At 33.1% G+C, this 27,296-nt stretch overlaps 2 protein-coding genes across 7 annotated transcripts in view; one reads left to right on the top strand and one right to left on the bottom strand.

The window, feature by feature from the left end:
* The window catches only part of LOC111045333 (DNA helicase MCM8), an 86,390-nt gene that overhangs the window by 22,099 nt on the left and 36,995 nt on the right, over positions 1 to 27,296 (bottom strand). For all 6 annotated transcript variants that reach the window (XR_005571205.1, XR_005571206.1, XR_005571203.1 and 3 more), the window contains exons 12-13: positions 16,324 to 16,466; positions 15,039 to 15,264 (exon numbers count right to left, since the gene is read on the bottom strand). Coding sequence is in view for 1 of the 6 variants with exons in the window: in XM_039427371.1 (XP_039283305.1) it covers positions 15,039 to 15,264; positions 16,324 to 16,466 (369 nt within the window). In the remaining 5 variants the exon portion in view is untranslated. The remainder of the gene's footprint in view (positions 1 to 15,038; positions 15,265 to 16,323; positions 16,467 to 27,296) is intronic.
* Positions 647 to 8,083, top strand: LOC120351152. The gene is made up of 4 exons (XM_039427369.1): positions 647 to 1,143; positions 2,572 to 2,668; positions 3,898 to 3,956; positions 5,235 to 8,083. Exons 1-4 carry the CDS (start codon positions 1,057 to 1,059, stop codon positions 7,779 to 7,781), a joined length of 2,790 nt encoding a protein of 929 aa, XP_039283303.1. The 5' UTR covers positions 647 to 1,056; the 3' UTR covers positions 7,782 to 8,083.

The raw sequence follows: 27,296 nt of genomic DNA, 5'->3' as shown, positions 1-27,296 counted from the left end.
TTATGTTTCTTTCGATATAGCTTGTAGCTGATTTTGAAACATGAAAATATCAGGTCCAGTAGCTCAAGAGCCTATTCAATTTCAATCATGATTAAATTCCATGAGAACTAATCAGAGCAGGGGTTTTTTAATAGAAGGCTTCTCTGATTGGTTCTCGTGGTATTTAGTCCGGATTAGGAATTAACAGACAGGACAACTGGCTCTCTCAAGGCCATGGCTGCGTAGAAACATAGAGCAACAGAGAAACCAATACAACAGAAGCTGAAGAAATTAGTCGCATTTCTATCACCTCACAGTGAACATCAATTCAACTACCATATGTTTGGAGAGATCGATTTTAAATATATTTTGCTATCATCCGGTCACTTTCTGTACCTATTCTTTCAGATGTTCCATGAATACTGCAATGTTTTAAAATAACATTGCTAAATTTGGTAACTTAACTACAGCTATTACAATCTTTTTCACTTGCTCACACTTTTTTACTTTCCTTGACCCATTACCATAGGTAAGGAAAGTATTGCTTTCCGGAAAAAAATTAAGGTACACCAATTTCCAAATTTCTATACTTTTCAAGGTCCCCTGAGTCCAAAAAAGTGTTTTTTGGTATTGGTCTGTATGTGTGTGTGTGTGTTGTGTGTGTGTGTGTGCTCTTGTGAATGTGTCGGGACGAGATCTGGTATATGGTTGCACACCCACGCAGCGAGATCCGCTGGCTCGGCGAGATCCTATCCCCCGGATCTCAGTGAGCGAAAGCCTCTGATTCGTTGTCTACGCATCGAATTCATAGAAAAAAAGTCCCCCACTTTGTTTTTCAACTTGGATCTCATTTTGACTAATATTGTCTGTGCGTGTGAGGTGTAAAGCTTTTGAAAATTGATACCACGTCGCGCTAGCGTCGCCTACACACAGCAGCTCAGTGTTGCCAAAGTAGGGAATTTTTTGTAGACCTAGGGAATTTTTCTCTAGCGTAGTGCTTGGACTCCTGGGCTGTTCCCGCTTCCTTATCCTCTTCACAAACTCCTGGAATGTTCATGTTCATGTTCTGTAGGAGTGATGTTTTGTTGTGGCCACTGCAGTCAGAATTTTCAGAAAAGATGTGCATTTATGGTTCACGTTTCAAAGTGCAGAGAAAGAGACAAGGTAAGTTGAAAAAATGCTTCCTCACGTCTTAGTTGGTTTGCAATCTAGCCTATCTAAATAAATTACTATCAACATTTTAGCATAAAATGTTCCATTAAAAGGCTCTATGCTATGGTGTCTTGTAGCTGTAGGCCTATAAGTAATTCAAGGTACTTGCAATATCAAAGATCTATTTTAAAATATTTATATTATAATACAGTAGGCTATAGGCCTATATAATATAATTATGATCGTTTTATAAGGCCCTCAGATTCTGTAAATCTACTATAAAAACTATTGTATCGGAGTGAATTGCTGACTGGAACAAGTTTCAAATAGATCATGTCACAGATTATGGAATAACTTAATAACTTGGTAGCCTAATAAGTTTATTCAAGTTTTGATAAGTTACTAATTTTAGAGCATTGCAAACAGGTTAGCAATACCTGCCTAATCGTTCCATAATTCAAATTATATGTGAGATCTTTTTCATGAAACTTGAAACTACCTACCTAATAATAAGTTACAACAATTTTCTGTATGAATTTTATCTGTTATTTTTCTTGAATTTTGAGACTTGAAGTAGTCTTTTAATAAGGCCCTTATCTGGCTTAGCATCATCTGTGATAATAGAGATCCCATAATATCTATTATAATAATGACTGTGGCTACGATATAATGCCCAGGCTTTGATCGAGAACATGGAAATTATGTGTAATTCTCAGCTTTGTCAGGACAGTTGTCGAGCTGTCTACGAGAGTACATGTACATCGAAAAGAGAGTGACCCCAGCAATACTAATTTGCTCTCAAAGACAGCTTCAGACTGTCCTGACAGAGCTGAGAATTAATAAAAGGCATTTGCCTACCTCCTAACTAATTGGCGTCAGCTGTATTTATTCATGTATTTTACTTGGACATTCATAAATTTTAATGTATGAAAATAATACAAAAAACTTTCTCACTAATCATATACTATTTAGGCCCACGTAATGAATGAAATAACATTTCAAAATTATGAACTCAACAAGTTTCTGAAACTTGAATACAAAAAAAACTCATAGCCTACACAAATTATCAACCACAACTCAGAATTTACAAATATTGTGCTTTGAACTGAAGCTTTATTATGCTTTTAATTCATGGAAAAATTTCACACAAGAACCCATTTTTCACCGTTCTTGTTGTAGCAAACCTACTAATTGTACCGTAATTATTATTTGTAATTATTTGAGTTGGTAATAAATCAGTTCCAATTAAATTCTTGTTAAAAATATAATTGGGGAAATGGTTTATGCATTGGCGGTATTCTTATTGCATTAGATGAATCATTTTTCAAACAATAAATTAGGCCTATATGTTGTTTGTTTAGTTTCCTATTTTTTAAATACAATATAACCTTTAGCTATCATGGTACCTACTACCAGTACAAAAATGGTTTAATGTTCTAGGTTGCAGCTGAGTCCAAAGATAGTTCAGATAGTTCATTGAATTATGACTCGGACAAGGATCCCCCTTGGAGTCCCTCTGGGAGTGAATACTCTTCAGGTAGGCAATTTTTCTCTATCGCTTACTATCTTTTTTTTATTCATGTATTTTAAAACATGATTGGAATTTTTTCTGTTTCAAGGCTAGAATATCCAACATTTCAATTTACTTCAACTTATGGGAAATTTTTTGCAAAAATCTTTTACATTTAAAACAAACTCACATTCATATCATCAATTTAAATTATGTGGCATTGACTAAAAAATTATTGTCTGGTTGTTATTTATGAGACTTAAGTTACAGCTGGGAAAATTGGGAAATTGTTCATTTCAAGGAATAAAAGGGTCTTATGCCACGTTTACACTGGAATGTTAATAACATTTTTGTTAATAACTTCTTTGAATAACGTACATATTATTATGTAGACTTATATATTATATAGGCCTAACTAATTATAAAATGTTATTAACAAATGTTATTAACATTCCAGTGTAAACGTGGCTTAAGGATGGTATTACACATTAATATTTATAGTATCATAGTTCATCATGATTATGAAAAGAGTTGAAAATCATATTTTCATATCATCAACTATGATAATAGAACTATTACTGTGTGGATCTTGCACAATTTATTGTAAACAAGAGTAGTGATGTGAAAGAATGCCCTCCCATTTAAGTTAGGACAAATTCTCAGGTTACTGTACAGTTCTCAGGTTACAAACTTTTATTTATTTTGAAGATCAAGTTATTATAATTTGTATGTAATGTTTTTCATTATTCAGCCTAGTAGGCCCAGGGGATATTTTTCTGAATAACTTACTTATAAATTTTTTGTTTGGTTTGGCCTAATGAAAATGTTGTTTGACTAATTACTTGTTTTTTTTCAAGTCCAATAAATGGTAAAGCTATTTATGAAAATTTTATTTGTTCAAATAATAGTCACATTTGACCTATCATTGTAAAGCTATGTTTATATCAAGCACAAATTTCTAATCAGAGATATTTTACGTCATTAGTTTGGAGAATACAGGCTGTTCTGTATTTATAAGTTTGGTTTTAGCCAAAACAATTCCTTCCAATAGACCTTGAATAATGCACATCATACTGAGAGCAAACTGGTTTATTTATTGCTCTTGAATTCAATGTGTGAATTGTTGTGCTTGATTCCTGCTAAGAGGACCCCCAATTAGTTTTGTACCATCCCAACCTTGAAACAGACAATACAATTTCTCTTACTTGAAACCTCAGAAAACTTGTTTGAAGACAAAACTCATTGTTTGATTTCAGACTGTGAATCGCCATTGACACAAGAGCAGTTGAATGTTGTAACTGAAGCATGTAACTTCGTAAGTAACTTTTGATCTTTGTATAGGCTACGTGTTAATAATGATATGTTTTTTCAAATATTCATCTTCCAGTGTTTTTCAGAACTCAGCTGAATTATACCTTAGGTCAGCGGTTCTCAAACACTAGTACAAATAAAATATATATTTTTAAAAGTCCCAAAAATGCTTTGTTACTAAGATAAATATGGCGGAAAATTGCAGATTTTATGTCAAATTGGCTGGGAAATCTGTTAGAATCAGATGTTTGTGAGTGCAGTGGTTATTGAAATTTCATTATTATTGAGATTTGTCAAAATATGTTGGAAAACTTGATGTTTCAACTTTGAAGGGATAAAACTTGATTATTTGTTCGATAAACCAGTATTTTAAATTGATAAGACTTGTAGAGAATTCAATTCTGGATATAAAATGGCCTGTCAAATAACTCACCCAAACCTAGATATCAGGATTAAAAGAACAGACAAAAACAGCAAAAATGAAAAATCATTTTGTTCTGTTCAATAGAATTCCATATTCATGAGATTTAGATCAGGTTTTAACAATCAAATGGGAAATCAAGTTTTTTTTAGCCCATCATGTCAAATTTGCATAAAATTTGTCCATTTTCATACCTGAAAAACTCATATTGGTATACCCATATACCACTAATATTTCATAAAATTGCATATTTTTCATAAAATATACAGATGAAATATATATATTTTCTATAATTAATTATTAATTCCCCTCCTAGTTCTCTTCTAGTGCCTAATATGTTTCCTTATCCTACATTTGAAACTTCTATCCGGCTTGACTGGCCTGTATAACAGGCTTTACTATCAGCACAGTTTAACTTTCACTCTTATACCACATATTAATTTTGTCCTTACTACAACTAAATAGGTGTTGTTCTAAAAGCTACATCAGGACCATCCTGAATGTCTGCTAATTTTATGAAATATTCTATCCACCATGAGTTCCTCATACCCATTTTTGGCAGCTATTTGCTTAATGATCCTTATCTTCTGACTAAAATTATTATGGTGGGTCAATGGTATAGTTGAAGCTCTATAAATCATAATATTGAAAGCAGCAAGTTTGTGGGAAATAGGATGACATGAATGATGAGGAATTATTAAATACCTTAGTAAGGTCAGTACAATACCTTTGATTCAGTTTTACCATGAAGTAGTAGTCTAATAATTTCTAGTCTTTATTCACTAGAGATATCTACCACAATATCATCTCAACTACTTATTACACATGAAGTAGTGGTTAATCTTTTGTTCCTCTTTCTAGCTTACTGATTGGGATCCTGATGAGTTTGAAGAAGAAGGCTCAGCTGGTGGGCAGTCTACAATTGCTTCTGGTGCAGGCCAATCTACCATCTCAGCTGGTGCTGAAGAATCTACTGGTGATGGGCAGTCTACAATTGCTTCTGGTGCAGGCCAATCTACCATCTCATCTGGTGCTGAAGAATCTACTGGTGATGGGCAGTCTACAATTGCTTCTGGTGCAGGCCAATGTACCATTTCAGCTGGTGCTGAGGAATGTACTGGTAGTGGACAGTCTACTATTGCTTTGGGCGCATGCCAATCCACAATTTCAGGTGGTGTAGAGGAATCTGCTGGCGGTGGGCAGTCTACCATTGCTTCTGGCGCAGGCCAATCTACCAGTGCTTCTGGTGCAGGCCTATCTGATGGAGAGAACATTAATGTAATGGTTGCCAAAAAAAGACAAGATGGAAAGAGGATTTGGGACAAAAGAGATTCTTGTATTTTTTGTGATTTACTAGTCACAAACTTCATAAGACATCTAACAAGGAACCATTCTGAAGAAATGAAAGTTGCCGAAATTTTAGCTCAACCCAAAGGTTCTGCAATGAGGAGATCTATGATCGAAAAGCTCCGAAAGAAAGGAAATTTCAATTATAACACAAACGTTCTGAGAGAAAAATCTGGTAATATTATTACCGTACAAAGACCAACTAATGATTGTAATATTGAAAAATATCTCCCATGCAAATTATGTCTGGGATTTTTTTCCAAAAATCGACTGTACCGACACATGAAAGACTGCAAAGAAAACAGTGGAAAAGAAAGCTCTAGGAATGCGCAGAGTGCAGGTCAAGCCTTATTGGTAGTTGCTAACTTTTCATGTTCAGACAGCTTGAAAACAAAAATTTTTCCTATTATGAGAAATGACAAAATAAGCAAAACTGCACAGGAAGATGAACTTATATGTGAATTTGGGTTGAGGTTGCTCAAACAACATAAAGAACAACATGTAAAACCAATAATATCCCAAAAGATGCGAGAATTAGCAAGACTGAAGATAGAACTTCTAACAAATAAGCCAACAGCAATAGACAAGTCAGGTAAAATTAAAAAGCTTCAAACACTTGAAGACTATTTAGACCCTGACTTTTACAATGATGTAGTTAAGGCGGTTAACACAATTGCCGGATTCAATGAAGAAAATGGTAAATACAAAGTGCCTTCATTGGCCTTGAAACTAGGGCACTCCCTTAGGAGCTGCTCCGAAATCATTGAGTTCAAGGGTACAACAACAAGTAACGAATATTTACGAAAGAGAGGAAAGAGGTTTCATCAGCTTTTACCCAAAATGTGGAAGTATGATGTATCTTCCAATGCATCAAAAACTTTGAGTACAGCAAAGTGGAATAAACCCACAAGAATTCCCCTTGCTGAAGATTTGAAACAACTTCATGATTTTATAATAAAAGAAGAAAAGAGTTTGTATGACCAAATGAAAAAGCTTCCTTCTGAAAGTGTATGGAGGGAACTAGGAAAAATATCTTTAGCCCACATCATTCTACTGAATAGGAGAAGATCTGGCGAAGCCCAAAGAATTGAGGTTGCTCATTACCTAACTATAAATAACCCCAAGACTACTTCTGACATTGACACTCTGTTAACAGAAACTGAAAAAAAATTGTGCAAGACATGGGCTAGATTTCAATGTCGAGGCAAAAGAGGCGCCCCTGTCCCTGTTCTCTTAACTGAAGGGATGAGAAAAAATATGGAACTGCTTATGACAACAAGGGACATAGCAAACATCTGTATTGAAAATCCATATTTTTTTGCCATACCAAGAACCAAAAACAGTTGTTTTCGAGGTTGTGATGTTCTAAGGCATTTTGCTAAACAGTCTGGTGTGCAGTACCCAGAGCTGATCAGGTCCACCAAATTGCGTAAACATGTAGCAACAATGTCTCAACTTCTGAATTTGTCTGGAAATGAGATTGAGTGTTTGGCTACATTTATGGGTCATTCTGTCAATGTTCACAAAGAATATTACCGGCTCCCAGACGATGTGGGCCAAGTAGCCAAAATAAGCAAGTTACTACTAGCTTTAGAATCAGGTAAGTTGAAAGAAATGAAAGGACAAAACTTTGATGACCTTCAAGTTGACATGGGCAATGATAGCTTAACAGAGTCAGATGCTAGTGATCATGAAGATGAGGGGACAAGAAGTGTTGAGATAAATGAAGATCAACCTTTGACATCTCAAACTTATGAAGCTGACTCAAACACTTCATCCCCAGAAAATAAAAGTGAAAGGCCTCATGATGGACAGTCTACCGTTGCTTCTGGTAGAGCCAACACTAGAGTGAAGAAACGTAGAGTTACTGTTGTAAGAAAGATGTGGTCCCAAGAAGAAACCGATGCTGTAGTAAGACACTTTCAAAAACATATAATCATGAAAAAGGTTCCAAACAAAGAAGAATGTGACCGGTGTTTGGAAAAAGAAGCTTGTTTGAGCAATAGGTCATGGTCTAACATTAAATATCATGTGAAAAACATGTTTAATAAACTGCGTTGAAATGCAATTAATACCTTAATCTGTGCATACATTATCAATTTTTTCATCAAATTCCCACAAATAAGAGAGCTTCAAACTCCTCCCAATTGCTTCAATTTCCTTCAAAGAAATTCTATTATTAAAAAACAGTTTTCCCTTTATACTGTTTCAACTTGTGAAGAACCTAACTATGAATGTTGTAGTTTTTAAAGCTTAAACTCAACTTCAAACTTATTCTAAAACAATATCTAAATATTTTTAGCAACGTTTATGCACGTGATGTCGAAATAAAATACATGATAGGCCTAAACCTTTTTTGCTATTAAAACTCCATAATAAATTTGATTTTGTATTATTTTCCATGTTCATGGAATGGTTTCTCTCATTCTATTTCATATATAATTGATCACATGAAATAAGGAACTCTGGTTATATAGTATAAAATACTTCTTATTTTGTCTACAAATAAACTAAACTATTGAATATGATTGTACAGTTAGCATTAAGATTATGATTATTACTTTTGTGAAGTGAACTAAAATTCCAACTTGTCTAGAAATTCTTACATAAGGAATGTGAAGCTTTTTTATTTGAACTAATTTGATGATGAATTTGAACATGTACTCTTAGTACATTCTATAAAACATTTGGTTTTGGATTATTTTCCACATTCATGGAATTGAATTTTTGTTTTATTTCGAGTATAATTGATCATGTGAGATAAGGAACTCTGGTTATATAGTATGAAATATTTCTTATTTTGTCTACAAATAAACTAAACTATTGAATATGATTGTACAGTTAACATTAAGATTATGATTATTACTTTTGTGAAGTGAACTAAAATCCCAACTTGTCTAGAAATTCTTACATAAGGAATTTGAAGCTTTTTTATTTGAACCAATTTGAAGATGAATTTGAACATGTACTCTCAGTACATTTTATAATACATTTGGTTTTGAATTATTTTCCACGTTTGTGGAATAGAATTTTTGTTTTATTTCGAGTATAATTGAGAATGTTTTATTTTGAGTATAATTATACATGTGAGATAAGGAACTCTGGTTATATAGTAAAAAATACTTGTTATTTTGTCTATGAATAAACTAAACTATTGAATATGATTATATAATAGTTAGCATTAAGATTACGATTATTACTTTTGTGAAGTGAACTAAAATCCCAACTTGTCTAGGAATTCTTACATAAGGAATTTGAAGCTTTTTTATTTGAACTAATTTGATGATGAATTTGAACATGTACTCTCAGTACATTTTATAATACATTTGGTTTTGAATTATTTTCCACGTTCATGGAATGTAATTTTTGTTTTATTTCGAGTATAATTGATCATGTAAGATAAGGAACTCTGGTTATATAGTATAAAATACTTCTTATTTTGTCTATGAATAAACTAAACTATTGAATATGATTATATAATAGTTAGCATTAAGATCATGATTATTACTTTTGTGAAGTGAACTAAAATCCCTACTTGTCCAGAAACAACTACATAAGGAATTTGAAGCTTTTCTATTTGAACTAATTTGATGATGAATTTGAACATGTACACTTGATACATTATATAATACATTTGGTTTTGATTTTCCACGTTCATGGAATGGTTTTTCTCATTTCATTTCATCTATAATATTGATCATGTGGAATAAGAAACTCTTTTTATATACTTTAATATGGTTTATATGAAATGTTCTATGAATTCACTACCGTATGTAATATGATTGTATGTTCTATACAATTGTTTGTTTTAAATTTTCCATGAATTAACTATTGAATATGATTATATAGTTAGCATTGCCATCACCTATAGTTATAGTTATTAATGCATGTATTGTAATATGCTACCAGCACGTGGCTTTTTTCCTCTTCTCCTGTCAGGACTTGCAATTTATGATTTTTGATATCAATGTAGCCTTATATAGGCTAATATAGACTCTATTGTATTGTTTTGTTTTTCACCACCACAAAATTATACAAAACCAACCTCTTTTTTTGTTGTTCTAAAAAAGTATATACAATTTTTGGTGACTAAAAACTTTTTGGTGACTACAAATTTTATTGTGACTGACATCAGTCAGTATTTAGATTTTTTTGATTCTGATATAAATTAGAGCTGAAATTTAAAAAAACTAAGATCCATTGTCCGCTGAAAGTTGAGTCTGGAGATCTAATGTTTTGATTTCAAATGAATTAATTTATTAGTGAAATGTTTATTTAAATTCAATTGTTTTTTTCTATCAAGCTTGAACTGATTTCTATAATAAGAATTTTATTTCACTATGTAAGCCGTTTTGGGTCATCCCGTGGCTTAATATTGTAACTTTATAATGTAGGCTATTATTATTATTCATAATTTTGATAATTAAATGAATATGGAATAAAATTGATTTTTTTTTTCATTTATTTGATGGTGTCCAATCTTAATTAGTGATAATTGGAGTCCTACTTTATCAGATCAATCAATATCATTCATTGTTATAAGGAATAAAGAGGAAAGATTATTCATTCATGCTTATAAATTGAGATGGCAGATGGCAGACTACTCTAGTTCTATATTCTGGTACCCAAAAGGATGCCATAAGAGATTTTTAGTGGAAACTACTCACTTTTAAGATGGAATTAAAAAGAGTCCTTCAGCAATTCCATTGTCGCTATTTTATCCTCTACTTTAATTACTCAACATTAGATAGTGAACATTGGATATTTATTTTACTGATTATAAAATTTGATCAGAACAGTCAAACAGAACTTTTCTACAGTAAACTTTTTGAATAAAATGAGTGAAAGTACAATGTATAATGAGACATTCTCAACTCATCAAGTTTTTTTTTAGTTCTATCGATAGCCCACAATTATTCTCATTTTTTTTCTAACAGCGTTTTATTCAACTTGCTTTGGGGGTTGTTGGTCAGGTTGGAATTTTGTCAATTAATTTTCATCCACTTCCTAACGAGCTAGAGACTTGAAACTTTCAGAATAGATCAGAACCTGTTGACATTGCAACCTTCAATAGTTTTTATTATGATTCATTTTGTATTTAGACTAATTTTTAAAAAACTAAATTCTATATGGAGGATTTAATGTGTATAAAAAATCAAAATAAAGATTCATTCCATCAAAATAATAATTCAGTTTATTATAAGGCCAAGGCCACATGTGCAGCTATTTGCTGCAAATTTTGTCAGCACTGTGAAGATGCCCCCGCCCTGAAAGAGGTACAAAACTTATTCAGCACCAAGTTATGGCACAATTTTGATTGAAATCTGGACAAAGTGATTTTTGTATTATTATTTAAAAAACACCTTAGGCCTATATACTAATATAATGAAATGTTTCATGCAATGCAAATTAATCATATTTATTGATGTCTTTATAGTCAGAAATAATGTTGCTGATTAAAATTATATCTCATAATAATAATGATAATTGAATAATATCACACATCAATTAGTGGATCTCACAGTGACCATGTTGTATTGTTCAGTGTGTGAACAGTTTGGATGACAAGAAAGGGAAAAAATACGGTGCGCCTCTAAATTGCTGTTTAGTTCAGATCTGGCAACACAGGTATCACTTGGCAACGTCGCATTAGGCGGATCTGCTTCCAACCGCAATCAACCAAGGATGTGTATTAGTCGGATCTGCTTGTGACCGTAATCAAACAAGGGTGTGCTCTCCCCACCACTTTTCAAAGGTTGATGGATCTCACAGCGACTCACATATTGGATCTCGCAGTGATAGCACCCAACTCATTTTGATTATTGGAATAATGATAAAACAAAAGTGATTGCAGTGATGTAGAAGATTGGAACTACAAAAGTGTCAGGTATTTTTCCTCTAAAATGGCTCCTTCTGCTGGATCTCGTTCAGCTGGTGGAACACATGGATCTCAACTCGGCTTATAAACACGTATGTGTGTGTGTGTGGTGTGTGTGTGTGTGTGTGTGTGTTGTGTGTGTGTGTGTGTTGTGTGTGTGTGTGTGTGTGTGGTGTGTGTGGTGTGTGTGTGTGTGGTGTGTGTGTGTGTTTGTGTGAGTGTGTGTGTATTAGTGTATGTGTGTGTGTGTGTGTGTGTGTATTAGTGTATGTGTGTGTGTGTGGTGTGTGTGTGGTGTGTGTGGTGTGTGTGTGTGGTGTGTGTGTGTGTATGAGTGTATGTGCGTCTGTGTACACGATATCTCATCTCTCAATTAACGGAATAACTTGAAATTTGGAACTCAAGGTCCTTCCCCTATAAGGATCCGACACGAACAATTTCGATCAAATGCAATTCAAGATGGCGGCTAAAATGGCGAAAATGTTGTCAAAAACAGGGTTTTTCGCGATTTTCTCGAAAACTGCTCCAACGATTTTGATCAAATTTATACCTAAAAAAGTCATTAATAAGCTCTATCAACTGCCACTAGTCCCATATCTGTAAAAATTTCAGGAGCTCCGCCCCATCTATGCGAAGTAAGATTTTAGATTTCCAATTATCAGTCTTCAGATACAATTTATAAAAAAAATTTCAAGTGGGAAAGATTGAGCATAAAAATCTCTACAATTGATGTTCAGTTACATTTTCACCTAAAATTGAAAATAAGCTCGAAGTTCGAGAAAATAAGATTATTCAATTTGCAAACTGTTGGCAAGTGTTGATTCTATTAAATCATTCACTATGAAGAGATAGCAGACTTCATGTGTCTGCAGCGTTATTGTCCTGTCACCAGCTGGCTTAGATCTTTGAATAGTAGACTTGAGATGCGCGTGAACACTAGCATCAGTTGATCAATTTTCATAACAGCAAGGAAAGTTGTGAGAGTGCGCCACACCAGATTTTTTCTCACGTTTTCAACAGAGTATGGAAACTTTTTTTGATCAGCTGCTACTTGAGGGACCAATAATCCTTTCTGAAAGAACTTCAGCGAATTTTCCCAGAGTTGAGATCTGTTCCAAAATAATGTTTTTTGTCGCAAACCCACTATATTCCTGATTTAATAAAAAAAATTTAGAGGCGTTTTCGAGATCCGTCAGACATACATATATCCGCAAACACACATATTTAAACAGAAATTGTTCGCTTAGTTAATTGACTTCAATGATTATGATTTCATTTAATGAGAGCTTATTTCACATAATAATAACAATAGGTATAAAAAGCGAAAATGTCAAACATAATTATTGAAATCGAAACTAATAACAGCTGGCATAAAAAGCAAAAATGGCAATCATAATTTTGAAATCGAAACAGTAGCTATCATCTTATCTCCATCTGATCTAATGTAAACAAATTACAATAAGATTCACATCAATGTGTCAGCATTATTTGAATGGGGAGCATTGATGCTATTAATGAGGAATACTGACAGTATCAAGTGAATATCAACCAACTGTTATGCATATTATCCAATATTTTTATCGAAGAAAGCTACCTTCTATTTTCTTTGGTAACACAACTAATGTTTGGGAATAATTGATTCATGGGAAATGCGCCTTACTTCTATGGAAGATATTTTTACATTAGGAAAAGCAAAAACAGCTATTTGGCCGTTTTAATAAATAACCCCTTTCTTTCGTCAAGTTAAATTCTAGCCGAATTTCCTCATTCTTTGCACACAGATTCCACAACGGACACTTCTGAAGTTTTAAAAATACCCTCCATTCATCATACTGAATAATTAAAATTTCATCGAAATTGTTTAAGCTGTTCACGCGATCTGTCAGATATACAAACAAAATAATTAGTCTTGATAGAATAGGATCAATTGATAGAACTCCCGTCATAAAAGTTTGTTTTATGAAACATGCAAATTATCTATACTCCCAGGAATGGAAATAAAAATATTTATTCTTATATTTATAAATCGGATTACCCTTTTTGAAATTATTCAACACGACATGTTTCGCCTATAAATAATGCCATTATCAAGTGATTGGAAAATAAAATAATAATATAATATTCTCAGGAATAATCTTTTTAATCTTCAACTTGGTGCCAACCTAACAAAGTTAACTCAACTTAATGCCAACCTGACAAAATTATTAATTTAGTTACCAGTTAACAACTGTTTCGAAGAGGTACTCTCTCTAGATAATAGTTCTATATTAACATATGGTATGGACATTTCAATTATAATTAAGAGATTGGAATAGGAAGAATATACATGCTAAAAATGAACTTTAAACCATTAAAAACCACCCTTAGAGTTGAAATATCGCCAAAAGATTTCTTAGTGAGCACCTAGGACTTATAAGGAAGCTATATTTCAAGTTTGGTTGCAATCCGTCCAGTAGTTTTCCAGAAATCGTGATAAGAAGTGAGATAAGAATTTTATAAGTATACATTTACACTAGTAGTTCTGTGAACAGTAGACCTCACGCAGTATTCTCATCCACAAGAACCTGATTGAAACTATAGACCTTATGGAAATACATCAATAGACTGGCTTCTCCACACATCTGTGTAATCACTTGTCAGTTGATTTATGATGAATAATTCTATAGTCTGATTTTTACTCTAATATTGGCGTATGAAGGAGGCTCCTTTTTCCTTTTATATTATCCTTGAAATGCAAAATTTCCAAAAACCTTGTATATATACGTCGACGCGCAATTAAAAAAGGAACATACCTGTCAAATTTCATGAAAATCTATTACCGCGTTTCGCCGTAAATGCGCAACATATAAACATTTAAACAAATGAGAAATGCCAAACCGTCGACTTGAATCTTAGACCTCACTTCGCTCGGTCAATTAGATCAGATGAAGATCATTATGTTAATGATCACACATGTTGCAATTTAAAGTATTTTGAAGACTATTTTTGCTTTTTATTCCGGCTGTTATATCATATGAATACTCTCGTTCAATGAAATCATATGGAAGTCAATTATATTGATAACAAGATTTTTGACGATTCAGTCAAGTTAATAACTTTTAGTTGATAACTCGTGTTATTAACTCCGGTGTAAACACAGCTTTACACTCTCATTCCAACAAAACAAGGAATTTTCAGTTAGAAACATGAGTTATTAACTTTTGTCAAGGGAAATTTTTGATGATTCAGTCAAGTTAATAACTTTTTGTTAATAACTCGTGTTATTAACACTCTCATCCCAACAAAACAGTAATAATCGACAGTAATCGGCTTGAGTTAACAAGAAATCAGCTTGAAACTTTTAATCAGCATGGGATATCTTCTTGAGCTATCTTTTCTCTATGATAATAGTAAAAAGTGACTATCACATGTTATAGTCACATGTGACTATCTATGTTTACCTGTGTTAGTCGAATAAGCGATTCGAGCTGACGAGTTGTGATGGGCGTGGCATCGAGAGTCTGATGCTGTCTCCTCAGCTCCAAGTAGAAATTCTGTAGCACGGTTGCCGCCTCCGCCGACAGCTCAGGAGAAGGAATGTACTTCTTAGCATAAGCGATGTATTTCCTCAGCAGCACTGCTGATATGGGACTGATCTCTTCTCCGGGACACAGTTTTAACCGTTTACTGCAAAAATATCAAACCATAGATATTTATCATTCCAGTAATAATATTCGTATTCGTATAACTTTTATTGGTGAAAGTCCGTGCCGGAGTCTCCACCTCGCTCAAGTATATAATTCAAGCCGAAAATTGGCATCACGACTGAAATACATGCTGTCTATTGAATAATTAATATCAGCCTAATCAATGTAATTAACATATCAATATACTGTATACCTAATCAATATAAAAACACTTTACTTATATGGGCTACTTTTGTACAAATTAGTAAAAACAATATGAACACTTGTAGTACCCTTTATTATTTGAAACTTTAAAGTATTACAACAACTAGTTTCGACCATAACTTGGATCATTTTCAAGTTGAAGGGTACTACAAGTGTTCATATTGTTTTTACTAATCAATATACAGAATATACTATATATCAGCCAGGTTAACCAGGTGCCCATCCGATAACAAGGGAGTGGCTGGCTGACCTGGCTGAAAACTTCTGTTCATATCCAGGTTTGAACCAGGGACACCTGGACTGCTATGCAAGCACTATATCCACTAACCACGGATCACTCCATTATCAAAATTATTGAGATTATATAAATTATAATAGACCACAGTAGTAGTTATTCAAAGTTAAATTTTTGAAAGTCAACAGTTGCTCAATGAAACTTTCAATATGGGATATTTAAAAAAAGTAAAATTTTTAAAAATCAACCATTGCACAAAAAATTAAGCTTCCAATAGAGGTTATTTTTAACCTGTAGAATAATTTATTGTAAATATGAGTATTGTTCAAAATAAATACCATATTGTGCACATATAATGCTTTAAGAGAAGTTACTCTACCACCGAACAGTTGATAAATAAGATTTGTGATGTGATGAATAATGTGTTAACATAAAACGTCATCAAATAAAAAAGTTATTCATTCTTTATATGTATAGCCTATTGCATTTAACTATCGCTTCTACATGAAAGTTAGAATTGAAAGCATAGTTGTTGAACATGAATAGTGGCAATTGGAAAGCATAGTTGTTGAACATGAATAGTGGAACCATAGAGCTTACCTGAGTGGAACATTTGGATTGAATACATCGGGTTCAGTGCACGACATGCTGCCGACAAACGAGGAAGTCTCATCTGCGTTACTCGAATGTTTCAGATTTGAGTAGAGAGACATCACATGCTCAGATAGAAGGGTATCCAAGTACTGCAAAAATTGAAACGTCATTTAGAACTATTTTTCAATCTGCAGCTATTGGAGATAGTTTATAATGTCACGAACATCACAGGTGAATAACATTGTTACTTTTGTAAATACAGAATGTCCCAAAATTAAAGTGCCAAACTTCGGGAATAGGTTTTATCGGTCAAAATAAAGAGAAAATGTAGAATATTTTTTTCCTAAAACGCTTCGTTTACGAGATATTCGCCATTTTGTATTTTTTACAAAATAATTTTTATATTTATTGTTTTCCAACCGATCGCTATAAAAGTCGGTAGGTATGTTCAAATAAGAGAGATGAACTGTAGAAAAAATATTCAACTTTGTCCAATTCAATTCCAATTCACTTTAAACTGGCCGCCATTTTGAATTGGACAAAGTTGAATATTTTTTCTACAGTTCATCTCTCTTATTTGAACATAACTACGGATTTTTATAGCGATCGGTTGGAAAACAATTGTAACCGCCCCAGAATGGGGGTGGAATTAAGAGATCTCTAAATTCTAAAGGGCGAGTCATGGGACTTAAACAACAAACTTTAGCATTCTATTAAACTTGTAAAATTTTATTAAATGAATTAAACTAATTTAAATTTGGACTATAACAAACATAATCTATATCGGTTCATTGCACATTCTAAAAATTCAAGATGACTGCATGTAAGATTTTGCTAACTGCTTATTTGGATTCCAACTGTTCACGAAGGTAGCGTGGACTTTACTCATTTCTCAATTACAAATTTATGACACTAGGGACTCGGTCATTCAAGGGTTTTTAGCATAAGCTAGAAAATATAATGGTACTATCAATCGATCAATTTATAAATTCATTACTATTTAGAAATTTTCACTACACTGATTACTCATGGATAACTTACTAATTTAAACAAACATTGACATATTCACTTCAAATAATTAATAAACTACTTCAACTTAACTCACGGCGAAAAATAATACATATTAACAAACTTAAACAGCAAACAAATTCAACACACACGTTAATTTTGAGCCCTCGAGGCCCGAGGCTACATCTGGATTTTAAATGTGAATTCGGCCGCGGCTTGATTGGAACTGAACTATTCCACGCAAATTATGTTCCCCTTCCACCAACGAGACAACGGTCCACGTGGAGACGAGCATAATTCCGTGGGAAAGGAAAATAATGCAAGTTTAAAATATTCCCAAATACTCGTGTATTTTCCATCGCTAACGGAAATACAGTTCCGTGAGAATACCTCAACCCTGCATAAAATTGGAGTCTTCCCGGACGCAAGTTAGCAAAATCTTAATGTGAGAAAATTATTTTTTAACAGAAAAATAAATTTCTCACGATAAAAATTTACACACAAAATTCAGCTACAAGATCACTAAAGTCTCATTGTTGAAGTCCTAATTCTACACTTTTCGAATGAACCCATACTAAATTTATCTCTATAAAAACACAAAACCGTAATTAATTAATTTATCTCAATATCATCACCATCACACAATAAATATTAAAATTATTTTGTAATAAAAATGGCAAATATCTCGTAAAAGAAACGTTTTAGGAAAAAATGTATTCTACATTTTCTCTTTGTTTTGATCCATAGAACCTATTCCCGAAGTTTAGCACTTCAATTTTGGGACACTATGTACAGGGCCCGGCAAAAAAACCTGACGATTTTTGAGGGATAATAACTAAAGAGTCTTTCGTACAAATTAATCATATAATATATCAAATTGAAGATCAAGTTTTGCAATTTATAGTGAATTACATAGATTACTCACAAAGGTTTTTATTTGTAGATTATGTCATCCAAATGATTTCCGTTACTTTACACACACTCACTTAACCTAATTCTAAAATTTGCCATTGCTCGCTCAATCATCACTTGTGGAATTGCTTCAATTTCTCGTTGAATGACTTCCTTTAGTTCTGTGGATTATTGGCTGCTCAATAACGGTAATTTTGTTTATTCACAAATCCCAAAAAATGAAAATGTTCCTATAATCACTTGAAAGAATAACGGCATCCTGGTGGAAATTTTTGAGAATGATCTCGCAAGCGGCTTTGCAATGTGCCCAATAATTTGCATTAAGTTGTTACACTAACATTATCTTATACAGATGAAATTTTAGGCCGGAATGGAGAATTCGTCGTACACTTCAATCAGAAATGGCTAGCGCAACAGCATGTTTCGCTGCTGTACGTCGTGGAGACCGTGTAACACCTACTCAGGCGTTTTTGAGGAGTTATCACGGTTCGTTTTCGTCCTGTTGGTTTCGTTTTTAAAGCGGACAACGTGTTCCTGGAATTCTTTACCCACAACAAGATCGTATTCCTACTGGGAACAGGCGCGTGTCGATTTAAATTATTGAAATGTCTGCGATATAAAAGCTGTGTTAAAATAACTGAGTCTTTTAAAATAAGCTTCAATCACAATCGCTTGATGTTCACTTGACCACGTCATACTGGCTACTGAAATGGCAAGAATTGATGTACAAAATTCCCGCCTTTTCAATGACAGTGGTTCAAACATAACAATTACTACAACATCGTCAGATTAATATACCGGTCCCTGTATAAATGCCACACAGCTAAAACCGAAATATAACGTCGTCACTGGAATAAACGTCGCTAGCTAGGATTTACCACCTTTCATTTGTGTTGTCAGACATCATACCACATGGATAGTTCGATTCAATTCATTCTTTATTGTCGAAAGAATTTGTTCAAATACATGGACATAATCAGGTACATAAGAGCAAATATTACAAAACAATTAATTACAGTCATACAATAGACTAGATATCTGATTACACAGAGGTTTAGTCAACACTACAATTCAACACAATACAATATGCAGTGAGACAAACGTTAGCGGAGAGCCACTCTCTTCAACACCCGTACATTTCCAAACCAAACTAAACATCCATCTACTTCGTATGCCAGCAAATAGACTTCCAATTCAAGCTTGGCACTACAAACCCGATGGGAGAAGAGGCGTCGGACGACCGATAAAGAAATGGATGCCGGAACAGGCCAACAGAGCCTAATCCTTGAATGACGACGATGATGAACTAAACATTTTCACTATAAATATTCTCATTTGAATGATAAACAATTGAAATTGTAATATTACATTTTTCTTCTCACATTTGAATCGAATCTTCAATTCGAGATCTATGGAACTTTATAGTAAATGTCAGAGTTATCAATAGACAGATAAACTTTTTGACGGAGAATTTATTATCGTAAATGTTTGTTGCATTGTTCCATGGTGTCACCGAGGCAGGGTTAAAAAATTACTAAATAAACAGTTTATTTAATTCGAGATATATAAAAATTTAAAATAACATTTTCAAAATAAAGTTTTATTGAGAACAGATGTAGAATGTGAATTCTAAACTTATAAGTTATAATTTTTTTGATGACGTGTCTGTGGAGATCGATATTGAACAGGGCGTTGTCTTTGTGACTTTCAACTTTGCTTTTCCTGTTCAGCCCTTCTTTCTCTTCGGAAAACATGGCTGGCTGTTGCTTGTGTAATTTTGTGCTCTGAATTATTGTCTGTTTAAGTGAATTTATTAATGTTTTAAATTGAGTTTTATATAAATTTTTGTGCATCATTAGCTATTAGTGTAGTAAAGCCAATAGCCACTGTGTTTCAACTGTAAACTAGATAAGTATTTTAGTTTGTAGTTATTGAAATAATTAGTCTTAAGATATTTTCTCTTTCTGTATTTTGTGTATTTTCATCTGAAGATTATAAGTAATTTGCTCTGAAAACTGGATTTCTCATTCATAGGCAATAGATCCATTCACAGTTTATCAAGAATCTATTTTATGGAGCCGACAACTGTCTTGGTTGATAGGTGTTAATGCTATTCCAACCGTTTAAGGAAAAATTGGTAGCACGGCAAATGTTACCCCTGTGGTGGACCGAATTACAAAATAAATATGTCCCTAATGGTACACCATGAAATCCCTGGTTATAGAAATTATTAGTGGATAGATATCTTGATAGGTTATGAATGGTTTGTTGCTGAGTGGGAAGTCGGTTCAAGGGGATCAAGTTTTAATGAATCAGTGCATATTACAAAATGGCAAACATTAAAAATGATCTGAATCTTATAGCATTCTTAACACAAAGTTTGATAAGCTAGATGCTAGATTTGATGAGCAAAATGCTAAGTTTAATGCTAGATTTGATGAGCAAAATGCTAGATTTGATGAGCAAAATGCTAGATTTGATGAACAAAATGCTAGATTTGATGAGCAAAATGCTAAGTTTAATGCTAGGTTTGATGATATGAAGCAAGAATGTACTAATATAAGACTAGAGCAGGTTAGTATAAACCTTCTATTGAAAAGTGCACATGAAACATTGAAAGATGAAGATGAAGATGAAAACAATTGAAGCAGGATGATAGTAGTGTTAAGTTACAAGATCAACTCATTCAAGTTTCTGACAATGTAGGCCTAGTTACTGTTGTTGAAAGGGTCAACCATAGTGAAAGTGTAGAATTGAGTAAAGAAGTAGGTAGGGAGTTGTCTTCATTGAAAGTCAACTATCAAGAAAGTACTATTGCTACATTGAAGTTAAGAAAACAGTAAACAAATCGAATGTTTCTATGGATCAGATTACTACATTGAAGGTTAGGAAAACTATAAATAAAATGAATGATTACATGAGACAGGTTTCTGTAGAGGTAGGAAAAATGTAAACAAAATGAATGTTGCTTTGAGTCAAGTTGATGAGTTCAACTTTCAACTGAGAATTGAAAAGGTGTATGCAATGCATTCTCAAGTGAACATGACTAACTTTTGTAGGCAAAACTGCTTGGTTGAAACAAATGAACCTATGAATAAAATCATGCTATTGAAGAAAACAAAACACAAGTCACTATTGATGTATTAGTATTCAAAGGTTGTTTCAAGTTGCTTATTTACAAGATGATGACAGTGAATCACATGATGAAAGGGTATTCCCCAACACACAATGATTAGGAATCCTGTGTCATGCCGGGATTCAGAATAGCAATGACCGTAAATACTACGTATGGTAAGAGTCCATAATTGTATCTTTTTTCTTTCCTGTAGCCTATTTTCTTGGCCCTTAATCTTTTCAATTTTCGATTCTTTCCTGTCTTTGTGTAATATTCAGTAATTTCTTCTATGATGCATATCTTACCAATCTTGTCCATAGTCATTTAAATTTGTTTTTTTTTTCTGAAATAATTTTAGAAGTTGAAATAGTAGCTTATTTTCCTAATCTTTAAATTGTTGATAAAACTTAACTTTTCTAAAATCTATCCATTGTTGTGTAAATAATTGTTTGCTTGTGGTATATTTTTTCATCATGTATTACATATTTTAATCATGTCTATTTTTTTTTAGGTATCATATTAGGTAATTAGGTTTTTCAGAGCAATTTTGTCCATGTTCTCATCTTTCATTGCATATTGTGCCATAAGCCATATGTAATTAGGTTATAGTTTTCTTCTGGGCTTTTAACCCATTTTGCATTTTATTTTTTCTTTGCTGTCCAATACTTTGGATTTTTGGTAGACAAGTAGGTGTGATTCTTTTAGAGGTGTGGGCGTGAACCACATACGGCTGGACTCGATTATCTGACCTACTTGTTTGCGATATAAAAACCTTATGACTGCAACAACAAATGTTTGTAAAACCTTTTGCATACTTTTGTTTTTGTGGTCCGATACTAGAGTCTGCTATCACATTGCCTTACAGACATCTAGGAACTATCCACCCAGTCACAATAGTCAACATATTTTTTTTCTTCACCAGTTGTTTTTGTGGGAGTGATAGCTCACAATTATAACAATTAGAGTCATACTTGGAATTTACAAAATTCCATAGTAGTATATTTTATTAAATATACTTCCTCATGAAAGTTCAGTACTGACATGTAGGATAGGCTCTAATTAATCTTTCTCTTCTTTGTATTGTTTTAGGGAATTTATTTACCCAGTTTTCTATTTCTCTTTTTTGTATTTTTTAGGGAACTTATTTACCCAGTATTCATCTTGATCATCTTGGTATTATAATCTTGAAATGTTTATACTTATTATACAGTCTTTAAATTTTAAATTATTTTAAAAAATATATTGTTCAATTTAAAACGTTTTGTTATATTATTAATTGAAATAAGTTTTTGTGATTGATTTTTTTTTAATTTTAAAACTGTTTGTTCTATAAATTTTGATATGATTGATTATCGTTTGAAATGGATGCTGGAGTGTATGTAGAATTTTTAGTGGGGTTTGTTGATTAGAATTTTGCTGGTATGTGATTGTTTTTTGAGATGGAAACCCATTATTGCCTAAAGAAGGAATAACAGAGGTTATGACTTAGAGAGGCAGTAATGAGATAATATTTTTTGTGTTGATTACTTATGTTGATTGCCATAGATGCAAAAATAATGATTAATAATGTTGATTGCCATAGATGCAGATTACTTATGAATATTGTTTGCCTTTGAAGCAAAATATTATTGATGTTTTGAATGGTTTCTTGTTTAATGTTTGATAGTAAAGTTTTGTCATGAAATGTAGTTTGTGTTTAGAACATTGAAGAGTCGAAATAAACTATAGTATCCAACAAACGATGATTAACAATATTAAATAATTTGCTTTTTATACAATTTTTGAACAAAATTAAAACTAAATAATTTTGAAACCCTGAATGATAATCATAAATGTGAAATGAACTTGCTATAAATGCTATAAATGAAATGTTATATTAAATGATAATGAAATGCAGACATATTATGAAATGATTGTGAATAGAAGACCAAATGTCTGAAATTATTGAAATATGTATTGAAATTAAATTTTGTTGTGATGATCTGATGTGTTTTACAATTTTGATAATGATATAGGGTGTTATGAAATTATATTTCTATTTTGAAGAATGGATTAAAATTTTGATAATTGAACAGTGAATAGATGAAAATGAATGATTTTTTTTTTTTTTAAATTTATCATTGATATGTCCATATTTCACATTTATGTATTGCTGACTGTATAATAAGATGTTAACAAATTTCAATTTCATAAATATTTAAAATAATTTTTATGTGTATTAGATTGTATTGATAGCCTAATCAAGTTTTTCTTTTTAGTTTATAAGCATTTTAAGATAACAGGTACAGCACAGACATTAACATTGAAATAGTTATCATGTGAATCTCGAAATCAGTAACAAGTGAACGCCATGAAGAGTGTTAAGAACATTTGGGTGATTTTCAAACTAGTGTGACATAACTACGCCAATATCTACGCCTAAATCTACGCTGCGGCCTACACCAATAACTACGCTAATGTCAACACCAATATCAACACCAATAACTACGCCAAAATCTACGCCGATGCCTGTGCTGATGTCAACGCCAATATCTGCGCCGAAGCCAATATCTGCGCCAATGCTGATGCCAACAACAAAAATCAATGCCAATGCCAAAATCTGCGCCAATGCCAACAACAAAAATCAATGCCAATAGCTACGCCAATGCCTGTGCCAATGCTGTTCAGTTCAGTTCAGTTCAGTTTCAGTTCTTCGCCACAGTCAATTGACCGGGGAATTGTCAAGTTTTATTATTAATCTCAATATCAAAATTTGATATAAATAAAAAAAAATATATTTATTTATTTTTAATATAAATAATCTAATTGTCAAATCTTAATAGTTTCTTAATAATTTTCGCAAGTGCTGGAAAGTATGTTCCTCTGTGTATTCAGAAACTGCATAATATGGCCTTACAATCAAGTATTTTTTTAATTCTGAGACAAATAATTTTTTGCTCTCAATAGTTTTGAGATGTAGCGGGAGAAGGTTGAAGAATCGTGATCCTGTGCAAATTGGAGATCTTCGAAATTTATCTAGTCGGTGCCGAGTGATATTCATATTGGTCTTATTTCTTGTGTTGCAGCTATGTTGATTGCCTCTTAAAGGTGGATTTGAGTTTTTTGCTAGTATTATAGTTTCCAAGATGTATATAGATATTACTGTAAAAATTTTGTTTTCCAGAAACAGAGGCCTGCAGTGCTCAATTACATTCGTTTGAAAAATTGTTCTTATTGCCTTTTTTTGTATTCTAAGTATTTGGTCAAGACAGTTTTGGGGTGCAGCTCCCCAGGCAACAATCCCATATCGCAGGTGCGAAGTAAACAGCGAATAGTAAGCAGTTAGAGCCGTTTTTTCATCCGTAGTATTTCTTATTCGTCGTATCACATAAAGTGCTGAGGATAATTTCTTAGATAAGTAGTCGCAATGCTGTTTCCAGCTCAAGTTCTTATCGACCATCACACCAAGAAACTTAGTAGAGCCCACCGCCAGCATGCTGTCCTCTCTCAACTCCTCATCCTCTCTATTGCAGTTGTTTGGTGTGAAGTTGATGAGCGTTGTCTTTTTCTTGTTGATATTGAGTTTCAGACTATTGCAGATTGATGTGGCTTCTTCAAATGCTAGGCTAACTCCACTATTGTTTGCTTTCTGATTGGTAGGTAAAATAATGGTAGTATCGTCAGCAAAAAGGATGCACGTTTTGTTTTCTGTGAGTAGCTCTGGGAAATCATTAATATAAATAAGGAAAAAAAGAGGTCCTAAGATTGACCCCTGAGGTACTCCCCTAGTGACTTTCTTCATAGATGAGTGGATGTTTTGTAAGCTTGTTTCGTTCTGGTATAATATGTCCACGTATTGAAATCTCTCAGAGAAATAATTCTGGATCCAACGTAAGGCCAGTTCGCTTATGTTGAGCTGTCTGAGCTTAGAAATCAGTATATTTTGGTCAAGATTATCGAAAGCTTTTTGGAGGTCCAGAAATAGTCCTGATGCTATCCTTTTATCCTCCCAGATCTCATTTATTGTGCTGCATAAGTCGGCTATAGCTGTGTTAGTACTCCGCCCCTTCCTAAACCCATGTTGGAAACTTGTTATCAGTTTATTATTCTCCAGATGGTTGACTAACTGATCGTAAACTGTTCGTTCCAGAAGTTTTGATACAATGGGCAGGTTGGCTATCGGCCTATAATTGTTAGGATCTTGTTTGTCTCCCTTTTTGTGTGTGGGATGTACCTTGGCTATCTTTAATTTCGTGGGTAAGGCTGCTTGACTAAGAGAAGAATTTATAATATGTAATATGGGCTTGATTATTTCTTTTTTACAGTATCTTATCATCCTTCCCGATAACTCGTCAAATCCAGTTGAGTTATTTGATTTAAGTCTATTGAAAAGAATGTCCAAATGAGACTGTGTAATTCTTTTGAATGTTAAGAGAGCTGGTATGTTTTTGTTTGGAACTATTTGAGTACTATTCTGTTGGTTAGGATGAGGGTTTGGTGTTGTAAACTGTTCATTGAAAATATTACTGATCAAGTGTGGATCCATAATTTGATTGCCCTTGTCAACAAGGCTGATGTTTTTGGAATGACTGCACTGCTTGTTCCGCTCTTTATTTACATGTTTCCAAATTGCTTTCGTTTTATTATCAGACTGCATGATTTTGGTTATGGCATGTTGTTTTCTTCTCTTTTTCACTTCCATATCATAGATTTGTTTAGATTCTTGGTACTTTATTTTATCATTAGTTGATCCTGTAAGTGTATATCTGTCTTGGTCTTGTTTTAAATGGGCTTTCAATTGGATAATTTTGCTGTCCCAAAATATGGCTTTCTTAGTTGTATTAATCTTTTTTGATATCCTGGGCATAATCTGGTCAAGAGAATTGCGCATTATCCTTAAAAAGTTGTTATATTTCATCTCAACAGAGGCTGGTGTGTATACTGATTCCCAGTTTGTTGATTTTAGTAGATTTTTTAAATCAGACAGTTTTGCATTTGAAGAATTTCGAGAGTATTGAAATGTTGGTTCCTGGGCTCTGTTCTTATTTTTTATTTTACATATTAAATGGTGATGATCGGATATAGCTGAGCTTTCTGCTAGAACGTGTATGTCTTCCTTCTGTATGTTTGTGTAGCAGCCATCAATACTGGATGCTGTGCTCTGAGTTTTCCTTGTTATAGGAATGTCACAAATCCGGCACCCATATTCAATCAGTAAATTTTGCAGGTCTTTTACTCCTTGGTTGTCTGTTTTTAAAATATCAAAATTCGCATCCCCCAAAATAACAATATGATTATTATTTCTTGCTTGGTGCTGTAGAAGATGGGCTAATTTTTCTAAGAATATAGCTGTTGTGTTAGCACTTGGGGACCGATAAGTTCCTATCAGAATGAGGTTACGAGATCCATATTTCAACTTCATTGCTACAGTTTCAAAGATTTGTTCAGCTGGCTCACTTAAATCACCTAGTTGAATCTTTTCAATCTCCAAAGATATGTCATTTTTTACGAATAGTGCAATGCCACCCCACATTTTTTCTGACCGGCAGTACTCACTTAACAGTCTATATCCTTCAATATTTGTTATATTTAATTGCTCAAATCTCAAACCATGTTCCGAAATGATCAATATGTCTGGAGAATATTTGTCTATCTCGATAAGCAGTCTGTCTAGTTTACTTTGCAGTCCTCTTTGGATGTTGAGATGGAATATTGTTAATGGTCTATTATATCTAGGTGAGTTTTTTGTTATTCTATCATTCCTATTCTTATGGTCCTGCTTATTGTTTCTATGAGGATGAGTCTTTTGTCTGTCTATTGTATTTGCTTGATAATCTGCACAAGATTCACTGGCACTTATAAAAAATTATTTGATCTGCTATTATATGAATCCAAATTTGAAACTCCAAAGCAGCCAATTTCTACACTATTTACTCTATTTACATGTGATTTACTAAGCCCAGTA

The sequence above is a fragment of the Nilaparvata lugens genome, chromosome 4 (assembly GCF_014356525.2).
Source record: "Nilaparvata lugens isolate BPH chromosome 4, ASM1435652v1, whole genome shotgun sequence".
Lineage (NCBI taxonomy): Eukaryota > Metazoa > Arthropoda > Insecta > Hemiptera > Delphacidae > Nilaparvata > Nilaparvata lugens.
Note: the sequence above shows the minus strand (reverse complement) of the source record. Positions and strands in the feature narration are given on the sequence as shown.

What these genes read in the sequence shown, in the direction of transcription:
- LOC120351152 (XM_039427369.1), top strand. Translation starts at nt 1,057, where the DNA reads ATGTTTTGTTGTGGCCACTGCAGTCAGAATTTTCAGAAAAGATGTGCA. An exon ending in AGTGCAGAGAAAGAGACAAG is followed by an intron (nt 1,144 to 2,571) that starts GTAAGTTGAAAA and finishes TTAATGTTCTAG; the next exon opens with GTTGCAGCTGAGTCCAAAGA. An exon ending in TAACTGAAGCATGTAACTTC is followed by an intron (nt 3,957 to 5,234) that starts GTAAGTAACTTT and finishes TCCTCTTTCTAG; the next exon opens with CTTACTGATTGGGATCCTGA.